This window comes from Apiospora aurea (genome assembly GCF_038362705.1).
Source record: "Apiospora aurea strain CBS 24483 chromosome Unknown utg000007l_segment0_segment0, whole genome shotgun sequence".
Classification (NCBI taxonomy): domain Eukaryota; kingdom Fungi; phylum Ascomycota; class Sordariomycetes; order Amphisphaeriales; family Apiosporaceae; genus Apiospora; species Apiospora aurea.
In genome coordinates this window covers 1,171,305-1,190,001 of record NW_027117394.1, presented here as the reverse complement: position 1 = coordinate 1,190,001, position 18,697 = coordinate 1,171,305, and the positions used below count along the sequence as shown (strand labels likewise).

The 18,697-nt window shown below is 37.6% G+C and overlaps 3 protein-coding genes across 3 annotated transcripts; all 3 read left to right on the top strand.

Annotated features, from left to right (window-relative positions):
• Positions 1-3,893: 3,893 nt before the first annotated feature.
• PG986_010643 (uncharacterized protein) lies at positions 3,894-4,151 on the top strand (the record flags this gene model as incomplete). Its single annotated transcript, XM_066846865.1, has 1 exon — positions 3,894-4,151. The coding sequence occupies one exon, from the start codon at positions 3,894-3,896 to the stop codon at positions 4,149-4,151; it is 258 nt and encodes an 85-aa protein (XP_066696356.1).
• Positions 4,152-13,714: 9,563 nt separating this feature from the next.
• PG986_010642 (uncharacterized protein) lies at positions 13,715-14,146 on the top strand (the record flags this gene model as incomplete). Its single annotated transcript, XM_066846864.1, has 2 exons — positions 13,715-13,990; positions 14,069-14,146. 2 exons carry the CDS (start codon positions 13,715-13,717, stop codon positions 14,144-14,146), a joined length of 354 nt encoding a protein of 117 aa, XP_066696355.1.
• A 1,277-nt stretch (positions 14,147-15,423) lies between these two features.
• PG986_010641 (Clr5 domain-containing protein) lies at positions 15,424-17,689 on the top strand (the record flags this gene model as incomplete). The annotated part of the gene is made up of 2 exons (XM_066846863.1): positions 15,424-15,608; positions 15,685-17,689. 2 exons carry the CDS (start codon positions 15,424-15,426, stop codon positions 17,687-17,689), a joined length of 2,190 nt encoding a protein of 729 aa, XP_066696354.1.
• Positions 17,690-18,697: the final 1,008 nt, after the last annotated feature.

Sequence of the window (18,697 nt, the reverse complement as noted above, 5' to 3'; positions counted from 1 at the left end):
CAGGCCTAGACTGGATCAAACACTTCGATAAACATACCAGATCGCAGACGAAGGGTCGCTACCGCCTCCTGATTCTCGACGGCCACGAGAGCCACATTTCGGCCGAATTCGAGGCATACTGCCAGGACAACGATATTATCACTATTAGTATGCCTCCCCATTCATCGCACTTGCTCCAACCTCTCGATATAGCACTTTATTCGCCTTTAAAACGTGCTTATTCGAAAGAAATCGAGCTATTTATCAAGGCTTCTATAAACCATATTACCAAGCTCGAGTTCTTTATCGCCTTTAAAGCCGCGCATTTTACTGTTTTTACGGAAGCCAACATCAAATCTGGATTCAGCGCATCTGGTTTAGTACCTCATAACCCTGACGAGGTAATTAGCAAGCTGAATGTGCGTCTCCGGACGCCTACACCTAACCCATCCCGTCCAGGGACGGCCAGTACCTACGACCCTCAAACGCCGTCCAACCCCCAACAAACAACTAAGCACTCTACTTATATCAAAAAGAGGGTGTCTACCCATCAAGGAAGCTCTCCGACGCCGATTTTAGATGCGGTAGACCAGATGGCGAAGGGTATGACCAAAATGGCCCATGAAATGACCCTTATGCGCGATAGGATGCATATGCTGGAGGAGGCTAATTTGGCACTTTCTAAGCGCCGGAGAGCCAAAAAGTCGCGAGTCCAGCTTGGAGGAGCCCTTACTATTGAGGAATCTCAGCAGCTACAGGACGAGAAGGCAAAAGGGAAGCGTTCAGCGCCCGATGAAGGTGAAAATGGGGGTTCGTCGAAGCGGAGGGCGACCGGTGGAAGGCGCTGTGGTGTTTGCGGCGAGACAGGTCATAATGCGCGAACATGTGAAAAGGATATAGAATCAAGCGAGGAATCGGATAGCGAGTAGTTTTAATTGATTTTAAGCGTTGTGGTTGAATTAATTTATGTAAAAGGGTCGAGAAGTGGAAAAGGTGCGTCGCCAAGTGATATGCGTCGCGTAGTGGTAAACCACGTTATCGTTATTTTAATAGTATACCTCGAATTCGGCCGAAATATAGCTTTTATAGCCGTTAAGAATTAAAAGGCGATAGCGACCCTTCGTTCACGATTTAATATATTTATTAAAATATTTAATTTAATCTAAACTTATTTCGTTATTAATCTAATTATTAAAAATCGGCTTAATTATTTAATCGCTTAATAAATCGGTTTCGCGGGATTAATTCGCGAAATAATATTAGCTTTAAACAATTAAAAACGGCGGAATATATTAACCCTACGAATTAATATACTTAATCGCCGTTACTTATTCCCGATTATTAAGTTAAACCGATTTCGCCTTTTTACGCCGCTCGGCGTATATTATAACGAATATTAACCCGATTATATTTATTATAAAACCGGTTTCGTTAAAATGTTAAATATTTTCGTTAACGATCTCGTATTTCGCCTTTATATTTACGATTAATATAAATTAAATAAAAATAACTTTAAAATCTTCATAAAAAACTTTTTAATAATCGTATTAACGATTTATTTTAATCTTTAAATCTAGGTTATAATTAATAAAACGCTTAACCTAATACTTACCGACGCGGTCGTCGCCGCGTAACGCGATAAAGAAATTAGTTATATTTTTTACACTAACGAAATCGGGACGTATCCCTCGAATATTTAAATTAATTATATGTTTATAAAGTACCTCCTTTTTAATTAGATTTATTTTATATCGTTTCGGTCGGATTGCGCGTTTTAAAGTTTAGCCGTAAATTCGATAACGTAAAGTTAATTCGGGTATATTATAAACTTTTACTACTACTCTTTAGTTTATTTAATTCGGTCCGTTTCGTGTCGCTTAAATTACTAAAACTATCCGATCTTTTGGGATTAATTAAGGATTATAGTTATAGACATATTACGCGTTGAAATTTAATTATATTAGAATTAAATTAAAGTGCGTCGCTAAGTAATATACGTCGCGTAGTAATAAACTACGTTATAATTAATTTAATTTATATAAAAAGGTCGAGAAATAAAAAAGGTGCGTCGCTAAGTAATATACGTCGTGTAGTAGTAAACCACGTTATATTATATTATAAGTATTAATTAAAATATTATTAATGCGTTAAAGGTCGTTATCGATAATGTTTATAAGGATTTTAATAAGGATTTAAAGGTAAGCTTTAATAATTATAAATTAATTTTCTATATTAATAATTTATTAATAAAATGCTAGAAATCTTCAAATTTAAATAGAAACGTTAAATATTCGATCTTATAAAACGTTATTCGATTTATTATAAATAATATTAATATAAAGTATTTTTTTAAAGTTTATTTTATATTAGATTTTATTTAAAAATATTATTTATAAAGTAATATACCTCCGATCATATAACGTTTAAGTAATTAATCAATAGAATAAAGTATAAAAAACGCTTATTTTATTTTATTTAAATCGAATAAATTAAAAGAACGGCCGTTAATAAAAGTTATTTTCGCGAATTAACGGTTTATTAACCCTTTTTAATTAAGAATAAAATATTAATTAAACGTAATAATTAAAGGTTAAAATAATGCGTTATTAAATTATTATAAGGTATAAGAGATATATATATTTAAATATTATTTAACCTTATTATTAGTATTAAAGCCTTTTTAATTATTATAACGTTTATAGATTATTAATTTTAATTTACCTATATTATTATAAATAACTTAAAAATATTATTTTATTATATTATTAATAAGTTAAATTATTATAAAAACGTGGTTTTATCACAGTTACAGCAATTCGGGAGGCAAGGCTACAGGTTATTGCTTTATTGTGGAAAACCGAAAAAGATAGGGAAAGAAGGAAAAGGTCCAGCCTTGCCGAGACGATTTCCTTATCTAAATAGGTGGGGAAAAGTCAGGTGGCGCTCGGGCCATCTCTCGCACGCCCTCGCCCCACTCTGGTTAGCAAGGCCACCAAAGGCCTGTTTTAAGGTGCGCCGTAGCAGGTTTCGAGTAATTTCTCGATTTATTATTATTTAAATGGAAAATTAAGATTTACGGAGACGCGTAAAAGAAGTTAAAATTAAGTAATTTTAAAAAATTAACGTAGTGGGATAAACTGATTTTTTTAATACTCGTATGGTTTAGTAGATTGGTAAAAAACCGGTTTTTTACCAGCCCTACTAGCGGCTCGGCCCGGACTTCTTTTCACCTCTCTCTTCAACGTCACCTTCCCTACGGGGCAATTGTCTGCGTCGTTGCCCAGGCCCGTCTCTCCGTGTTGGGTTGCAATATCATCAATATCATGCAGCTGCCAAGCCGCACCGCGGCCTCGAAAGGGCATCTGCTTGCAGCTAGCTCGCGACGTGTAGAGGCGGCACTGTCGTACGCATACTATACAAGAAAAGGGGGCCCGAGAGAACCGCGCGCCTAGGCCAGTTATTGGAATGTCGGTTGGTCTCATGCAGGCAGGGGAACTTGTCTGGTTCTTCGACGGGCGTTGAAGCTGCAGGTAACCAATGAGGCTCTTGCGATGCAAGTCCATATATGGGTCACTTGGACAAACCTAATTATAGAACGATATACTACTATGTCTGTTGATCACATGGTATTAAATTGACGACTTGTCTGCAACTTAAAAGGGTTCCAAAGAATTGGCACCGCATACTCTTCCATGCAGAGAACTACATGCATGCCAGCAAGCAATGGACAGTACCAATATGAAACTTGTAGCCAAAGTAGAGCAGAAACAGAGGTGTAGCAAGTATATAGTATCGAATCTATAAATGAACAAAATACCACTACTTGGATCATTCCACTGCGAGACTTGGAACCAAAGACCGATGAACAACTCGACCTTTCTATCAGGACCATATCATTGGTCAATCAACAAAAGATGCAGACTACAAGCGTATTAGCTGGCTTGGCGCTCGGCGCCGTTCTTCTGGCAGCACCCTTATCTCCGCGCGGCGAGCGCCTGGATACTGTCAAGCCAGTCTCCAGCTGGTTGAACACCGCGGAGACCAACACTGGTGGTGGTACGGGGTTCTCGACAACCGGCTTCGGGATACACATTAGACAACACGACCCGACAAAGGACGCGCGGAGTGTGGATTCGGAAAGGACATTTCGGCCAGCACAAAGTTTCCTCTAAACCTACCCACAAACGGCATTGCTGGCATGACAGCAAAGCACGGCCATCCACTTTATCGGCACTCATTTTGGGGAAGAAGGCAAGGACTACGATGATGGATCAAATCTGAGCTCAAGAGGCTGCGTTTCCGAAACCTCGACAAACTTGCAATTGCTCTGTACTACAAGTAAACAAGCTTATCACTTACTTCAATGAAGCGAATTAAGTTCTGTATATCTGTCGTGGCTCCACCCTTGACGTGGCTCACAACTTTTCGCATCTTTGCATAGCTGGGATACTGATCGTACCCCCTATTTTTGCTTATCAAACAAGCGGCATTTGGCGCATGCCACATTGCCTGTGTACTTCAAACGAAAAGGTTTTCCCGGTACTTTCTTTTTGTGTGCCGATCATGACGGGTGGCAAATTTGGACACTGCAGCTGTGAGCACGCGTTTGTTGCAGCTGACCTATTATCGAGGGTGACACGGCATTCTCTTTGCGTGGTGGCGGCCTGCCCGTAGCCGGGTATTGCATGAAATGTAGCCTGCCGCGGTTCCTGCATTAGCTTATCCTACGTGTCATTCACATCACCCCAAAAGGGAGAGAGGGAGAAGAGAGAGTCTACAAACGGTCATATTCTGATTCCCGTCTTCCCTGTTCGGTTGCGGTGTAGTGAGCGTCGGCGGACCACCCTTAATCACTGGCTGTCTCATCTCAAAGTGATCGGTCATAGTGGGTTTCAGCTCCGGTTTCGCCGGATAAAAGCAGATTGTGTTCATTGACGTGAAAAATGGTTCTAAATGAGGCGTGCATGTTCCCGAGGTGCATGATTCGGCTTCTCAGCCGGGAGTGAAATTTGACAGGTCTGGATACGGTGTGGTGGTTACACTCTCCCTGCATCCAAGACTCGTCACGGGGGAGAGGCTGAGGGTTCCCCAACATTGCTGAAATTGTGATGTGTACTGGTTTCAAGAGGGATGCCGTGTCATCTCGTTTGTGTATGCCGTCCTTGACTTCAGAAGAAAGGCCACCAACAGGACGGATGTTTCACTGGGCTATGTATCTCAGATGAGGCTCCACTGGAACTATTGCCGGTACGAACGAGGCTTCGCTTGCCACATGGGTAGAGAAGCTATCCAGATGTGCCAACGAGATTAGGATGTTGGTTTCGAGTCGGGATGAGGCCAAAATAGCAATATCGAGAGCTCCACGGTACTTTCAGTTTCAATGTTATGTGGTGTACTTTCAGTCGAAGTAATATGGTTGTGATACCCATGATCCTTGTGCCAACACACTCAAGCAAGAGGCATGGATGGAGTGCATGGCAACCATCAAACGTCCCACGGCATCGGGTTATGTGCCACCATGGTCGAATCGCGATTAATTTCGGCTTCCACCAGGGGGCTTAGAGACATCTACTAGTTCTTGTTGGAAACAGTGACAAGGGCACACCACGTAACCAGGGACTCCGGGGGGGGCGTGTGTGGCAGAAGACGACACACGCGCCGGCGTGTTTGCTTCCACAGGAGCCGCGACAGGGGTCCAGGGTCCAATCACAGGGAGTCATTTCCCCTGTATAGGCTCGCCCAGCCAAGTACCGGCGCCATGGAACGGGATTTCAATACGGTAATAGTCCGTTAGATGACGTTGGGACTACTTGGGACTACCGCAGAGCGAATCACCGGCCAAGGTGGACACCAACGGTTGGGAGTGGGCTCAGGGCTGTCCCCCAGAGTCTCGTACACATGCTGCATGCACAAACGGGTAGCAACTTCATAAATCCCAGGTTGAGCTGGCTCGGTGAACCGACAGACCGGTAACTGGCAGCGGTACTGGCCCGATATTTGGTAAAAGCCCAGATTCGGCGTGCATGTAGGCATGTAGACAGTCGCAGCTCTGGCGGCGTTCGCCCTCTTGAAACATATCGGCCTGTCTGACAGCGACACCACCACGAAATTGGTGGCGATTCGAAGGGAGAAAAGAAGGAAGAAACGGCACAGGGGACGGCCGACTATCCCAAAAGCCTCTTGCTTCGAAGCCCAAGACGAGGGCAGAGGCACTGCCGTCCGCTCGAGAGCCACTTGCTAGGTACCGATGCATAGAGTCATAGTCGTGTACCCACCGGCCGGGCTCCAGAAAGCATGCTTGCTGCTTGAAGATTTTTAATCTGCAACTCTGACAGCTGTTGCATTTATGTAACAACCGAGGTATTCGGTATAAGGATAGCATTCCTTTAGGAAGTTTTTTTAAATAGTCTTTATTTAATATTTCTTTTCTTTTATTATCCTTTAATTTAATATTTAATATACTTATTATATACTTTAATTTATAAGTTTAATAAATTTTAAACCTAGGTTTTATAATTAATAAATCCGTAATTAAATCTTTTCCCCGCGTAAAAATACGATCTATTAATTATTATAGGTTTTTTAATACTATTTAACTTAAATTACTAGAAATATTAATAAACTCTTTATTACTATTATCTTTTTTATATTTATAGGCCTTAATATTTATTATTAAATTTATTTAAGTTATTCTTTTTATTAAGCTATTAATCTCCTTAATAAAAAACTCCTTATTACTTTTTTCCGTTATTATTTTAATTTATCTCGTTTATACTTTATTTATAATCTTTTACTATAAACGTTATTATAAGTTTAAAGACCTACCTTTACTTACCTTGATTTATTTATATATATACTTAATTAATTATATTTACTATTTTAATTAAGTTTTCTCCTTTACCTTTTTATCTTTATTCTCTATATTTATTTAGTGTATTTAATTTTACTTAAGACCTTATAATCTTTTTTATTAAAGGTATTATAAGCGAAAGCTTTAATATTAATTAATATAGTAAAAATTATAAAGGTAAAAGTTAAAAGGGAAATTAATTATTTAATCGATCTAACGTACTATTTAATAACTTTTTAAATATTAACGATCTTTTATAGTATTTTACTATTTATATACTACTTTTACGGTATAGCTTTTAAAATTTAAAAAAGGAATTAAAAGTTAAAGCTATAAAATATTATTAATTATAAAACTAACTATCTTTTCTTTTTAACGATTTTAACGTTAACGATTATAATCTTAATATAAATACTCGTTTACATACTTATAATAACTATATTTTTAAAGATAAACCTTTTAAATTAAACGATACCCCGGGGAATTACCTTAACTTAAAAAGTAACCTTAAATTTTTAAAGCCCCGTTTTATTAAGTTTAATAATTCATTTCTTTATTCCTTTATTAGAAATAACTTTATTATATTTAAAAAAGAAATAACGTATTATTTTAACCGACTATACCTTAAAAACTTAAACCTTTATATTTCCGCCTTTAAACTTATTAAAAACAATAATTACTTTAATAGAATATTTATTTTTAAAAATAAAGGCTTTAATTAAAATAAATTCTTTATAAAACTAAAGAACGCTACTTTAAATAAAAGGATAATTAAAATATTCTTAAATACCTTTAAAAAACTTAACCTTTTTATTCCTTCTCCTCTTATATATATTATTATTATTAACGCTTAAAACCGCTATATTAAAGTATTTATTTAATAAAATATTATAAATAATCACTTACTCTCCGCTATTCGTAATAAACTTAGTTAAACTATCCGCATAAAGTTAAATATTAATAATAAAAACAATACTTTTTAAATCTTTTATAACCTTAAGTAATATTACTAATAATAAAGGGCTATTCACCTTATCGATTTAATATTATACCTTTTAAATATTAAATTCTATTACTTAAAAAGCATCGATAAATATAATTATTATTAAATCGAAATCACTTAACAAATAAACGCTTTATAATTATTTTAAAATATACCGGATTAATTTAAATAACTTTAATGTATAATAAATTTAAACGACGCTTTTAATACTTAAAAAACCTTTATAATAATGTCTTATAAAATTAAAGATATCGATAACGGATTTCTTATTTCTTTAATTAATTTAATATTTAAAACTTAGGATAAATAATTTAAACTTATTAATTAAACTAAGCGCTCTTATATTATTACTTTTCACTTTAATAACGCTTACTTTAATAACGAGGATTACTTTATTAAAAACTTAAAGTTTAAGCTTAAAACTTTAAAGGGATTATTTTTAAACCCCGGGAAATTATTTAAATTATCCCTATTAATTATAATAACTTTATTAAAATCTATAATATTTATAATTAATTCTTAAACTATATTAATTATAGAAATAATAAATATCTCTTTTAATGCCTTAAGTTTCGTTAAAGAGTTAAAATACTTAATAAAAACTTAAGTTAATCCTATTATAATTAAAATAATTTAAATATAACACTTATTATTACCCCTTTTATAGTATTACCTTTTAACCTTCTTATTACTTTACCGACTTTAACGAAGCCGTAAACTATTTAATTAAATAACGGTTTCTTAGTAATTATTCTATTAAAGTTTAATTAAAGTATTATTATATTATTAAAGATTTACTTATCGATATATTATAAATAAAACTTAAAATTCCTACTCGCTTTATTAAAGGTCTTAATTAACTTTTAACGGTAGTTCTTTAATATATTTATATTATAATAAATAGATATTTATTAACTTTAAAGAGTACTTTAATTTTATTACTATAATTAATATCGGTATTAACGCTTTTACTTTAAACGTTAATAATATTTTAATTACCGTATAATATAGAGATAATATTTAACGAATAATCTTAATAGATATTTTATTTATACTTTTTATAAAAATTAACCTTATTACTATTAAAAAGTTCATTATTCGACCGGGATTTTATTTCTATTAAAATACTTATAAAACTTAAATTACCTTTATATCGCTTACCTCCTTTAAAATTATTCTTATTTACTCTAGCCGTTTTTATAAGCACTTTTATTTCTTTAATTACTTTATTATAATTAATATAATTAAATAATTATTATTTAAAATTAATACTTTAACCTTTATAATTCGTATAATAAAGAATATTATTAACTTTATAACCTTTTAATTTTTATATTAACGTTTAAATTATATTAATTATAAGGTGTATCGTTAATATATTATTAAATATAATATTTTATTAATTATAAATAATGAAGAAAAACTAATCTATGAAGTATATATATTAAGTAAAAGTAAAACTTAAAATTATTATATTAAAGTCCTTCGTAATACTTTAAAAAGAGTTAAATAATATATCGACCTTAACGATCCTATTACTTTACTTACCACTATTAACAAATTATATTACCTTTTAATAATAAATAATATAATTAAATACTTTAAAATCTACTTATTATAATATAAATCTAATATTAAATACTTTATTTAATTAAATATTTAATAAATAAAACCCCAAATAAACGGTAAAGTTTAAGCTTATAAAACCGATAATAATAATAAATTTAAGAATAATATCTTTATTACTTTCTTTACCTTTAAAGGAATTTAACTTAAATTCACCGCTCTTTATTAATATAAGTAAGCCGGCTTAATTAAATATTTATATTAAACTCTTTAAAGCTTAATTAAATTAACTATAAATAATAATAACCTACCTTTTAAACTTTAAAGAGAAATCTTTAAAGGTATTTTATTTACTTAATATTAAACCTTAAACGTAACCCTATTAAGTATAACTTTAATTTAAATTAAAATAAATTAAGCGCCTATTAACTTTTAACCTCACCGTTTTAATTATAAAGCTTATAAATTAATACTTAAAGAAAAGAAACTTAAAAAACTTAATAATAGATATAATATTTATATCTTAATAAATTATAATATTAACACTATATTTTAACTTTAAAATATTACTATAAATTTTATCGAGACCGTTAAAAAAACTTTCTTTAATAAATTAATTACCCTTCTTAAATTAATATAAATCACCTTATTAATACTTATGCTTAACTTTTTAATATTACCTTATATTAAAATACCTTTTCCTTACATTAATCTCTCTATATTCCTATAAATTTTAACGTTTTAACCCTCCTTTATAAAAAACCTTATTATATAAATTAAAATGGGGAATTAAAAAAATATAATCTATATAACGTCTCCTTTAATATAAAGATTAAAATACCTTAAAACGATAACGGGAAAATAATTAATTACTTTATAACGACTTTTTAATTAATACCCCTTCGGATTTAATATTATTCTATATAAATAACTCGTTTCCTTGAAATAAACTAATTATTAAAAAGTTCTTTAATAATTAATTAATTATAATTAATTAAAAATAATACCTTAAGAATAAACTTTTTTACTTAAAATCGAATTTTAAATTAAGGAATTTAATTATTACTAGGATTTATCTATCCCTTTTTAATCGAAACTATAGCTTAAAGATATTAATAAATTAAAGATCGCTTATTATTATAACGTAATTAAAACTTTACATACCGAGCTTAAATCTTATCGGGAAATTATAGCCTTACTTAAAACTAAAGAATAGGTAATTAACGAAAGAAATAAAATTAAATCTATCGAAAATAACTATATTTAAATTATAATAAAACGATTATATAGCGTTAATATTCTTATTAACCGATAAATTTATAAATATAAACTAAAATTTAAAGGTTAAATCGTTTATTATAAAATACGTTAAATAACTCGCGGTTTTAAAAAAATATAGTATTAATTATATTAAAACTTTTACCTTAATAATTCGTTAAAAAACTTACCGGACACTTTTTACGCTAACTTATATTAATAACTAAGATATCGATTAATTAAATATTAAAATTACTTTCCTTTATAGCGATATTAATAAAGATATTTATATAAAATTACCGCTTAGCTTTAAGTAATTAAGTATAATCGTTAAACTTAATAAATCTCTTTATAATCTTAAATAAACCCTTAGGATTTAATTTAAAACTCTCTCGGACTATTTAAAAAAGCTTAATTAAACTAAGTTTAAAACTAATAATACTTTATTTAATAAGGGATCCTTAACCTTAATAGTTTATATAAATAATATTCTAATTTTTAGCTTTACTTTAAAACGTTTATTTATCTTAAATTTTAAAGTAAAGTTAAAAGAGAGATTTAAAATATTTAATTTAAGCCCCTATAAATACTTCCTTAAAATAACCATTAAGCGAGATAAGTTAAATCGTAAGCTTTAACTTAAATAAACGGTTTACTTTAAATAAATAATTAAACATTTTTTTATTAATAAACGTTATTATTAAACCTATTCTTATAAACCTTAGTAATGAACTTATTTTATTATTTAAAAGTTTAATAAATTTTTAATTTAATAAGAGTATTAAGGTAAAATAAGATTAGATTATTAATATATATTATAATAATATTAAAACTAAATATAGTATAATTTATCTCTAAGTTAAATCGTTTCTTAATAAGCCCTTTTAAATAATATTTCATTATTATTAAAACTATATTAAAATACTTAAAAGGTTCACTTAAATATAAATTAAAGTTTAATAATAATAATATTAAATTAAAAGGGTTCTTTAACACCGAGTAATCTTGTAATAAAAGTAATAGTAAATCCTTTAAATACTAGTACTTTTTACTTATAGGTATTATAATTAATTAAAAATTTAGAAAATAAAACCTTATTATTATCTTTAGTATTAAATTTAAATATATATCCCTTTTCTTAACGTTATTAAAAGCTATTTCCCTTTAACGTTTTATAAACGAAATTAAACTTAACTTAATTATTAAAAAGTTAATCATTATATTTAATAATAATAATAATATAAAATATTTAATTAAAAACCCCGTTCACTATAAACGTATAAAGTATATTAAGATAAAGTATTATAAAATATATAAATTAAAAAAAGAGGTTATAATTTAAACTTAATAAATTTTAAAGGAAAAGAGCTTAATAGACTTTAAAATACAAGCTTTAACTAAGTTAACGTTTTACTATTAACGGTTAATAATTAAGGTTAAAAAAAGAATTTAAATTAAAACGGGGTAATATTAATATATATGCTTCTATTTATTCTATTATAATTAAATAGTTAATTATAAAAGGTTAATTAATAAATAACTTTAAATAATAACGAAGAAAACTATTACTTTTTTACTTAAATAAATACCCTTATAATTATAAGAAAAAGGAAAGTTATTTAATAATAAAAACTTAATAAAAGAATTTTATATAAAAATAATCTAGATTAATAATATTAATACTATATATTTTTTAAGAGTTTTTAAATATACCCTTTATATTTAATTAATAGTAACATAGTGCGTTAGCCTGTGCGCTAGTTAGTGTGGAGACTTTACATTAGCCCCACCACCTTGTTACTAAAACCGACCTGCCGCATCGGCCCTAGCTCGATTTTCTCTTCCTTTCCTTCTCTGTCGCAAATTCTATTTATTTCAGGACCTACTTGCAGCCCCGTCTTATTAAGACTTAATAGCGTGACTTTAATAAAGATTTATATATTTAATTATTAAATATTATACTTAAAGTAAAATATTACATTTATATAATAACCGAGGTATTTAATATAAAAATAATATTCTTTTAGGAAGTTTTCTTAAATAGTCTTTATTTAATAATTCTTTCCTTTTATTATCCTTTAATTTAATACCTAATGTACCTGTTATATACTCTAGTTTATAAATCTAACAACAGCCAGGCCAATGGTTAATTGGGGTAGCGACAGGGGCCGCTGGCAGGGGCGGGGGTTGACACACTGACAGGCCCCGGTCGCTTTGTACATTTGATCAGTATCACCCCGCCATGGACTAGGGCCGACAAGGGCAGACCAGCCTCGCACGCCAGGGATGCGCTTGCATTGGCTGTGCAAGCAAAGCGGTTCCTTGCAGGCCTGCAGCGTCCTCCGCCAAGCTTCCCGACGCCATTTTGCAGCTCCATGCACGTACGCGCTGATTGGCCCTCAGCGCTGGCCCCCGGAACCCGATCACACTCAACGCAGCGAGTTCCGTCGTAAATCTCTGGCCTTTTACCGACTTGTATTTTCGAATGAAAAGAACTTTCCAGCCTTTGCGATTCATGCGGTCAAAGTGATGTATTTCTTGATTCGTTTTCTTACCGCCTGCGCTATCGTAGTCCGATGGCCAAGTCCGACGGCAAGTGCTGTCTGACGTCGGGCCTGGGGTATCGTCTACCTCGCCCACAGAGCCACCTCGTGTGCTGTCCCCGCGTATTCTCTACCCTCACCGACTCGATATGGCGGCCAAGGTGCCCAAACCATCGTCACGTTCGATGGCGTTCTGTCACGTACCTCCTGCCTTTTGGGGCATCACTCGATAATTGGACCGTTTGTCATGATCATGCCTGACCCGGCTATATAAGGGGGGGCGTCGAGATGCACCCAATGCTTCAAATGTAACACTGCATTCTTCAGCATCTCGTCCAACACTACCTCAAGATCTTACATATAAGAACCCCTTGACGTACCCTCTCCATTGACCAACATCATCGTCCGTCACTCTTCTTCAACTTCATCAGACATCCAGACCAGACATCACGTCACAGTCACCTGTTCTTACACGCCCCCTCCTCTCTCAACAACAGATCACCACCCATCCTCAAGATGCAGACCAAGACTCTCCTCTTCGGCTTGACCGTCATCGCCAGCGTCTTCGCGGCACCAGTGGCGGAGACCGCTAACAAGACCGTCACCACCCAGAGCTCCGGTGCTGGCATCTGGAAGCGCGCCAAGGACGCCGAGATGTCCACCAACGGTGCCGGCATCTGGAAGCGTGAGGAGGACGCCGAGATGCACACCGCCGGCGCCGGTATCTGGAAGCGCGAGGAGGACGCCGAGATGCACACTACTGGGGCTGGCATCTGGAAGAAGAGCACAGAGGTATGTTACAGCCTTTTATGGGCGGCTTTTGGTCAAGACTGTTTCAGGGGGGGGCTGACATGATGAAATCATCTACAGGAGTCCTCGGAGAGCGCACCTCAAGTGCAGAAGCGCACAGGCTACGGCATCATCAGCGGGGGCAACGACGAGGCTTGAGCAGCCCTAGAAGCCCTAGAAGGATTCTCAGTCAATTGATCTGTGGAAGCGGATCGAGTTGCGCTACGATCAGGGATCCTTGATCCACGATCAAAACTTTGGGTGCAGGTGCAGGTGCAGCAGGTGTGGATCCCGCAACGGTCGTGCACGGAACTCGGGGGGGGCACCAGGCCAAGACCAAGCCCTCCCCGCCCACGCTACCGACCAGACCGACCATCGTCAATTCAACCGACGAACCCATTGAGCCGAAACGGCAACCCGATTGTTTTTTTTTGTCATCTTTTTTTTAGGCTCATATGAGCCAAGTCTTCAGCATTGCATCATCAGGATCAGGTGGGGGATTGGGGGGAAAAGAGGGCGTCAAAAGGTTCAGCATTGCTTTGCTTACTTACTTTACTGTTACATACTTCTGCATTTGTCACATATTGGTACTTCACTGATGGAGGCAGGTGCCTGCCTCTTTTTCATACCCTAGGGTAGAGTTGAGCTGGTAGAGAAAGAGAAAGAACATGTTCAAACACAGCCTGCAGCGGGCGCATTGCTTCGTTTGGCGTTGGCGCCAATTGATGCTGAACAGCAGCAGTGTGAAATTGCTTGATGGGAACCATTCAGCTTTCAGCCATTTATCTGTCTGAAACGAGGTCACGTGGTACAGAGCTCGCTTCGAGGTTCAAGCTGAAGCAACGACTCCCACCGCTAACGTTTAGACGGTCGAGAGCTATCAACTGCAGATCCTCACCTTGGATTGAGTTCTGAGAAGAGCGAGGACTGGCTCGATAAGAGCAAGGCGGGCGTAACGGCAGGATTCAGTGGGCGGCTAATCTGAGCAAACAGGCCAATCACGACGGGAAGCCAGCTGGGGAGAGCGGCAAGCTATCCCGCCATCGGACTAGCTCTCTGAGCTTGTCCCGTTTGGGACGGCCGGGCGAGGATGCGGAGCGACGCCATTGGCTGATCACCGTTTGGCGGGCGGTCTCGGCAAAGGGTGTCGTGTTCGAAGCCCCCAATCCTCACGGCTCCTGGCCTGATCCCGCGTATTGTCTGCTCTCGCCTGCTCGCCCAGGAACGACCAGGGTGAGCTGCACAGAACGACTGACTTTTGACCCGCCCGCCCCAGCCCACCCAGCCTCGCTCTCTTTTGCTCATTCCTACTCCCTCTCTCGTCAATTTCATCTGCAAGGAATCAAGTCCGACGGCGAATCCGGACAACGACGCTCGAGTAAGACAAAGCCCTACCGGTATTTTTCGAGTTCTCTCCGGCGCATGTCCGACCGGCCATGGACGCTATGGACACCGGCATGGACCCGTCTCGGGGCGGAATGGCCACACACGACTCTCAGTCCAAGTGGGCCAAGCCCGAAGACTGGAAGAAGTACCAAAACACCATCTCGGCTCTCTTCATGTGCCACTCGTTGCCCAACGTGATGCGCATCATGCGCGAGGACCATGACTTCCACGCCACGTAAGTATCTCCTTATCCAATCGATTCGACGTGTTTTTCTTCTTCTTGGTCTGGTTTTACTCACGCCACGATGCAGCCCAAAGATGTACCAGGTGCACATCTACCAAAAATGGGGCTTGCGCAAAGGTCGTCCCGAGCCAAAAAGCAACAAGAAGAGACGCCGGGCCCCAACAGAGGAACCGGAAGAGAGCGTCGCATCGTCGACGCACTCTAACACGCAATCCAATGCGCGATCAACTACGCGATCAAACTTGCAGCTTCCTGCTCAGGACTTTGAGATGTCCGATGAAGCGGAATCCGCGCGGGCGCTGCAAATCTTGGAGCAACAACATACAGCCACCATGGATCCCTGGGGGCAGCCTCCAATCATATATCCCATCGGGGATGCACGGATTCGAACGGACCCCCCGCGCTACATGCACCCTCCTGTTGGTTCTGAAGAAGGAGACGATCCAACTCACGAGAGACCACAAGATCGGTCGCTTCCTTCCAAGGAGAGAGTTGGTCCGGCGTTGCGGCATGTTGTCAACGCCTCTCACATAGTCCCGCCGGCTGGATGGCAGGAGTTCCTGAACACGTCGCAACTGGACCCAGCTAATACCAACACCCACACACTGCCACAGCGCACGGTCCCCAGCTATGCCTTTAGCGAAACCACTGATCCTTCCATTGCTGATTCGGGCACATGGATGTCGACAGTGTTAGACCAAACCCAGCCAAGCTCTGTGACAGCATCATCGCGCTTCGCGGGACAGGAGAAGGCGGGCTCTGGAGCCTCGCAAGCATCTTCCAGATCGCGCATGTCACGTGGATCTCATGCTTCGTCGTCGCGTGAGACTTTGTTGTCCTCCGGATCATCGCTCTCCTTCAAGTCGAAGACTAAGTCAAACTCGAGCCGCAATGCACCGACGAGGATGACTTTACCTTCCGGCACACTTCGCCTTCTGGAGTCACCTGATGCTCTCATGTTTCCCGAGAAGTCCATGTTCTTTGCCCGACATTACATATCCAGCACGTTTTCGACTGGGTTATGGACTTTGTCTCAAAACACCGATACATCTCTCTTGGACACTGAATGTGTCAAACTCGATGCTTGGTACAACGACTTCAACCCAGGCTTCGAGTTTTTATACGAAAACCGGTCCAACCAGCCAGACAGGATCAAGAGAGCGTTCTGCATCTTCCAACGTTGTTTTGCTGCCACGGAGTATATCATTGAGCCTCAAGATCCTCGCCTCGTCATCTACATCTGCCAACAGACCATTCGCTTCATGTTCTACGACACTGTGGGAAGGAACTTGGCCCAGACTTTCCTCAGATACGTGAGTGGTCTGTGCAAGAAGATGTTCGGCGAGCACCACCCCCTTTACATCATCATGTCTCAGCTCGCTCGGATGGACCAGTTCGAATTTGCGCAGAATGTTCCTGCCCTGATGGAATGCTACTTCGATCATCTTGAGCCGTTCTTGGGCGAATCGACGGCTGCTTTTGGCTTCGTCAATGACCTGCGTGGGCTTACTATTAGTATCATGGAAGCTACTGGCATGATGGGTCTCTACGAAGCCAAGCCTATGATCGACCGGTTCATAGCAAGAGCCGATATGCTTGGCCACAACAAACTCCACCTCATGATCGAACAGGCAGCGATATTCCAACGGAACCGGTATTACGTGGAGGCCCGCAACATGCTGCGGGATATTCGCAATTCGAAGGAGGGCAAGGGCGACCCTTACGAACGCGTCTACGCAAGTATCATCCTGATGGTCGTGTTCCGCAAGATGCGAGATACGGACGCCGGGATCCACCTGGGCTACGAGATGGTCGACTACATCGAGAACTTTGAGCGGCGCAAGGACATGCCCGATTTCAATTACGAGCTGTTCAAGGGGCTCGGGCCCAGCACCTTGATGATCTTCCTCGGCAAGCTCGAGGTCGAACTGCGGGAAGTGCACCGCTACGACGAGGCCGACGACGTCAAGGCCAAGATGGATCTGGTCATGAACTCGCAGTACGAGTACAACGTCAACAAACAACAGGAAGGCTTGGAGCAGAGCATGGTTGCTACCGCTGCTTCTGCATAAACCAGACCTTAACGCTGCGTATCTATCTGTTTCCTTTTCTTTTCTCTGTTTCTTTTCTTGCTTGTTTCAACAGATTGTCATTAACCCATCCACAGCATGGGCTGTATCGAGTATTTGCTTCCTTTATTCTTCTGCCATTTTCTCTTTATTTTATTTTTCTCTCTCGAATTTTGCACGGGGGCTGCTGGATGGCATGGAGTTTTTGGGTTGAATTATCGAGAGTGTAACTCTGCAACAGATCATTAGCAAGACATCTATAGCGTGGCGTTTTTATGAAGTTGTGCTTAGCTGAATATACGAGCCCGCGGCAATGTAAATTACGTTATTCCAATCTCCGCTCACTCCTTGCACACACTCGCAGAAACGGTATGCCCTGTGATAGTGAAAGATCACGCTCTTGACATGCTCCCTAGGCAAGGTAGCAAATTTAACAATTCCAGGGCAGAGTATAACCCAACGCCGGAACACAGGGGACCTCGTCGGTATCATGGAGACTGGCCTCTGATTAGAAACAGCGCCCACGTCCTTTGATGTTGCACACAGACACTTACCAAGTCGACCAGAGTTTGAAGTTGCAGCATGGCTATGCTCGATGCACCCAAGACTGTTGGGACTATGGAAGTGAGAGGCCGGGACTCATGTCCTTTTCAAATCTGGAATCAGTTGGGTCAAGACCCTGTTACTGGTGGGAAAAAGCCTGGTCTCAATGCTGTACTTGGCTTCTTTGTATCTCTTGTGTATTTGGCATCGTGGTGCGTGCTTGCCCATCTGTTGTTGGCTGAGCAAGAGACAGAAGTAAGGGAGAAGAGACCTGGTGCGTAGGGACGGGGGCTCAGAGAAAGAGAGAGGAAAGGAGACAAAAGGGAAGCGGAAGATGAGACAAGAAGCAAAACAGGGGATACAGTCTATTAATAAAAGGACAGAATTGCAAGCGGTCTATGTCTGTAGATGCCCCTTGATGACGGAATGTCTGGGTGTCTGTGACTCTCCATGCTTACGCGTGCGTGT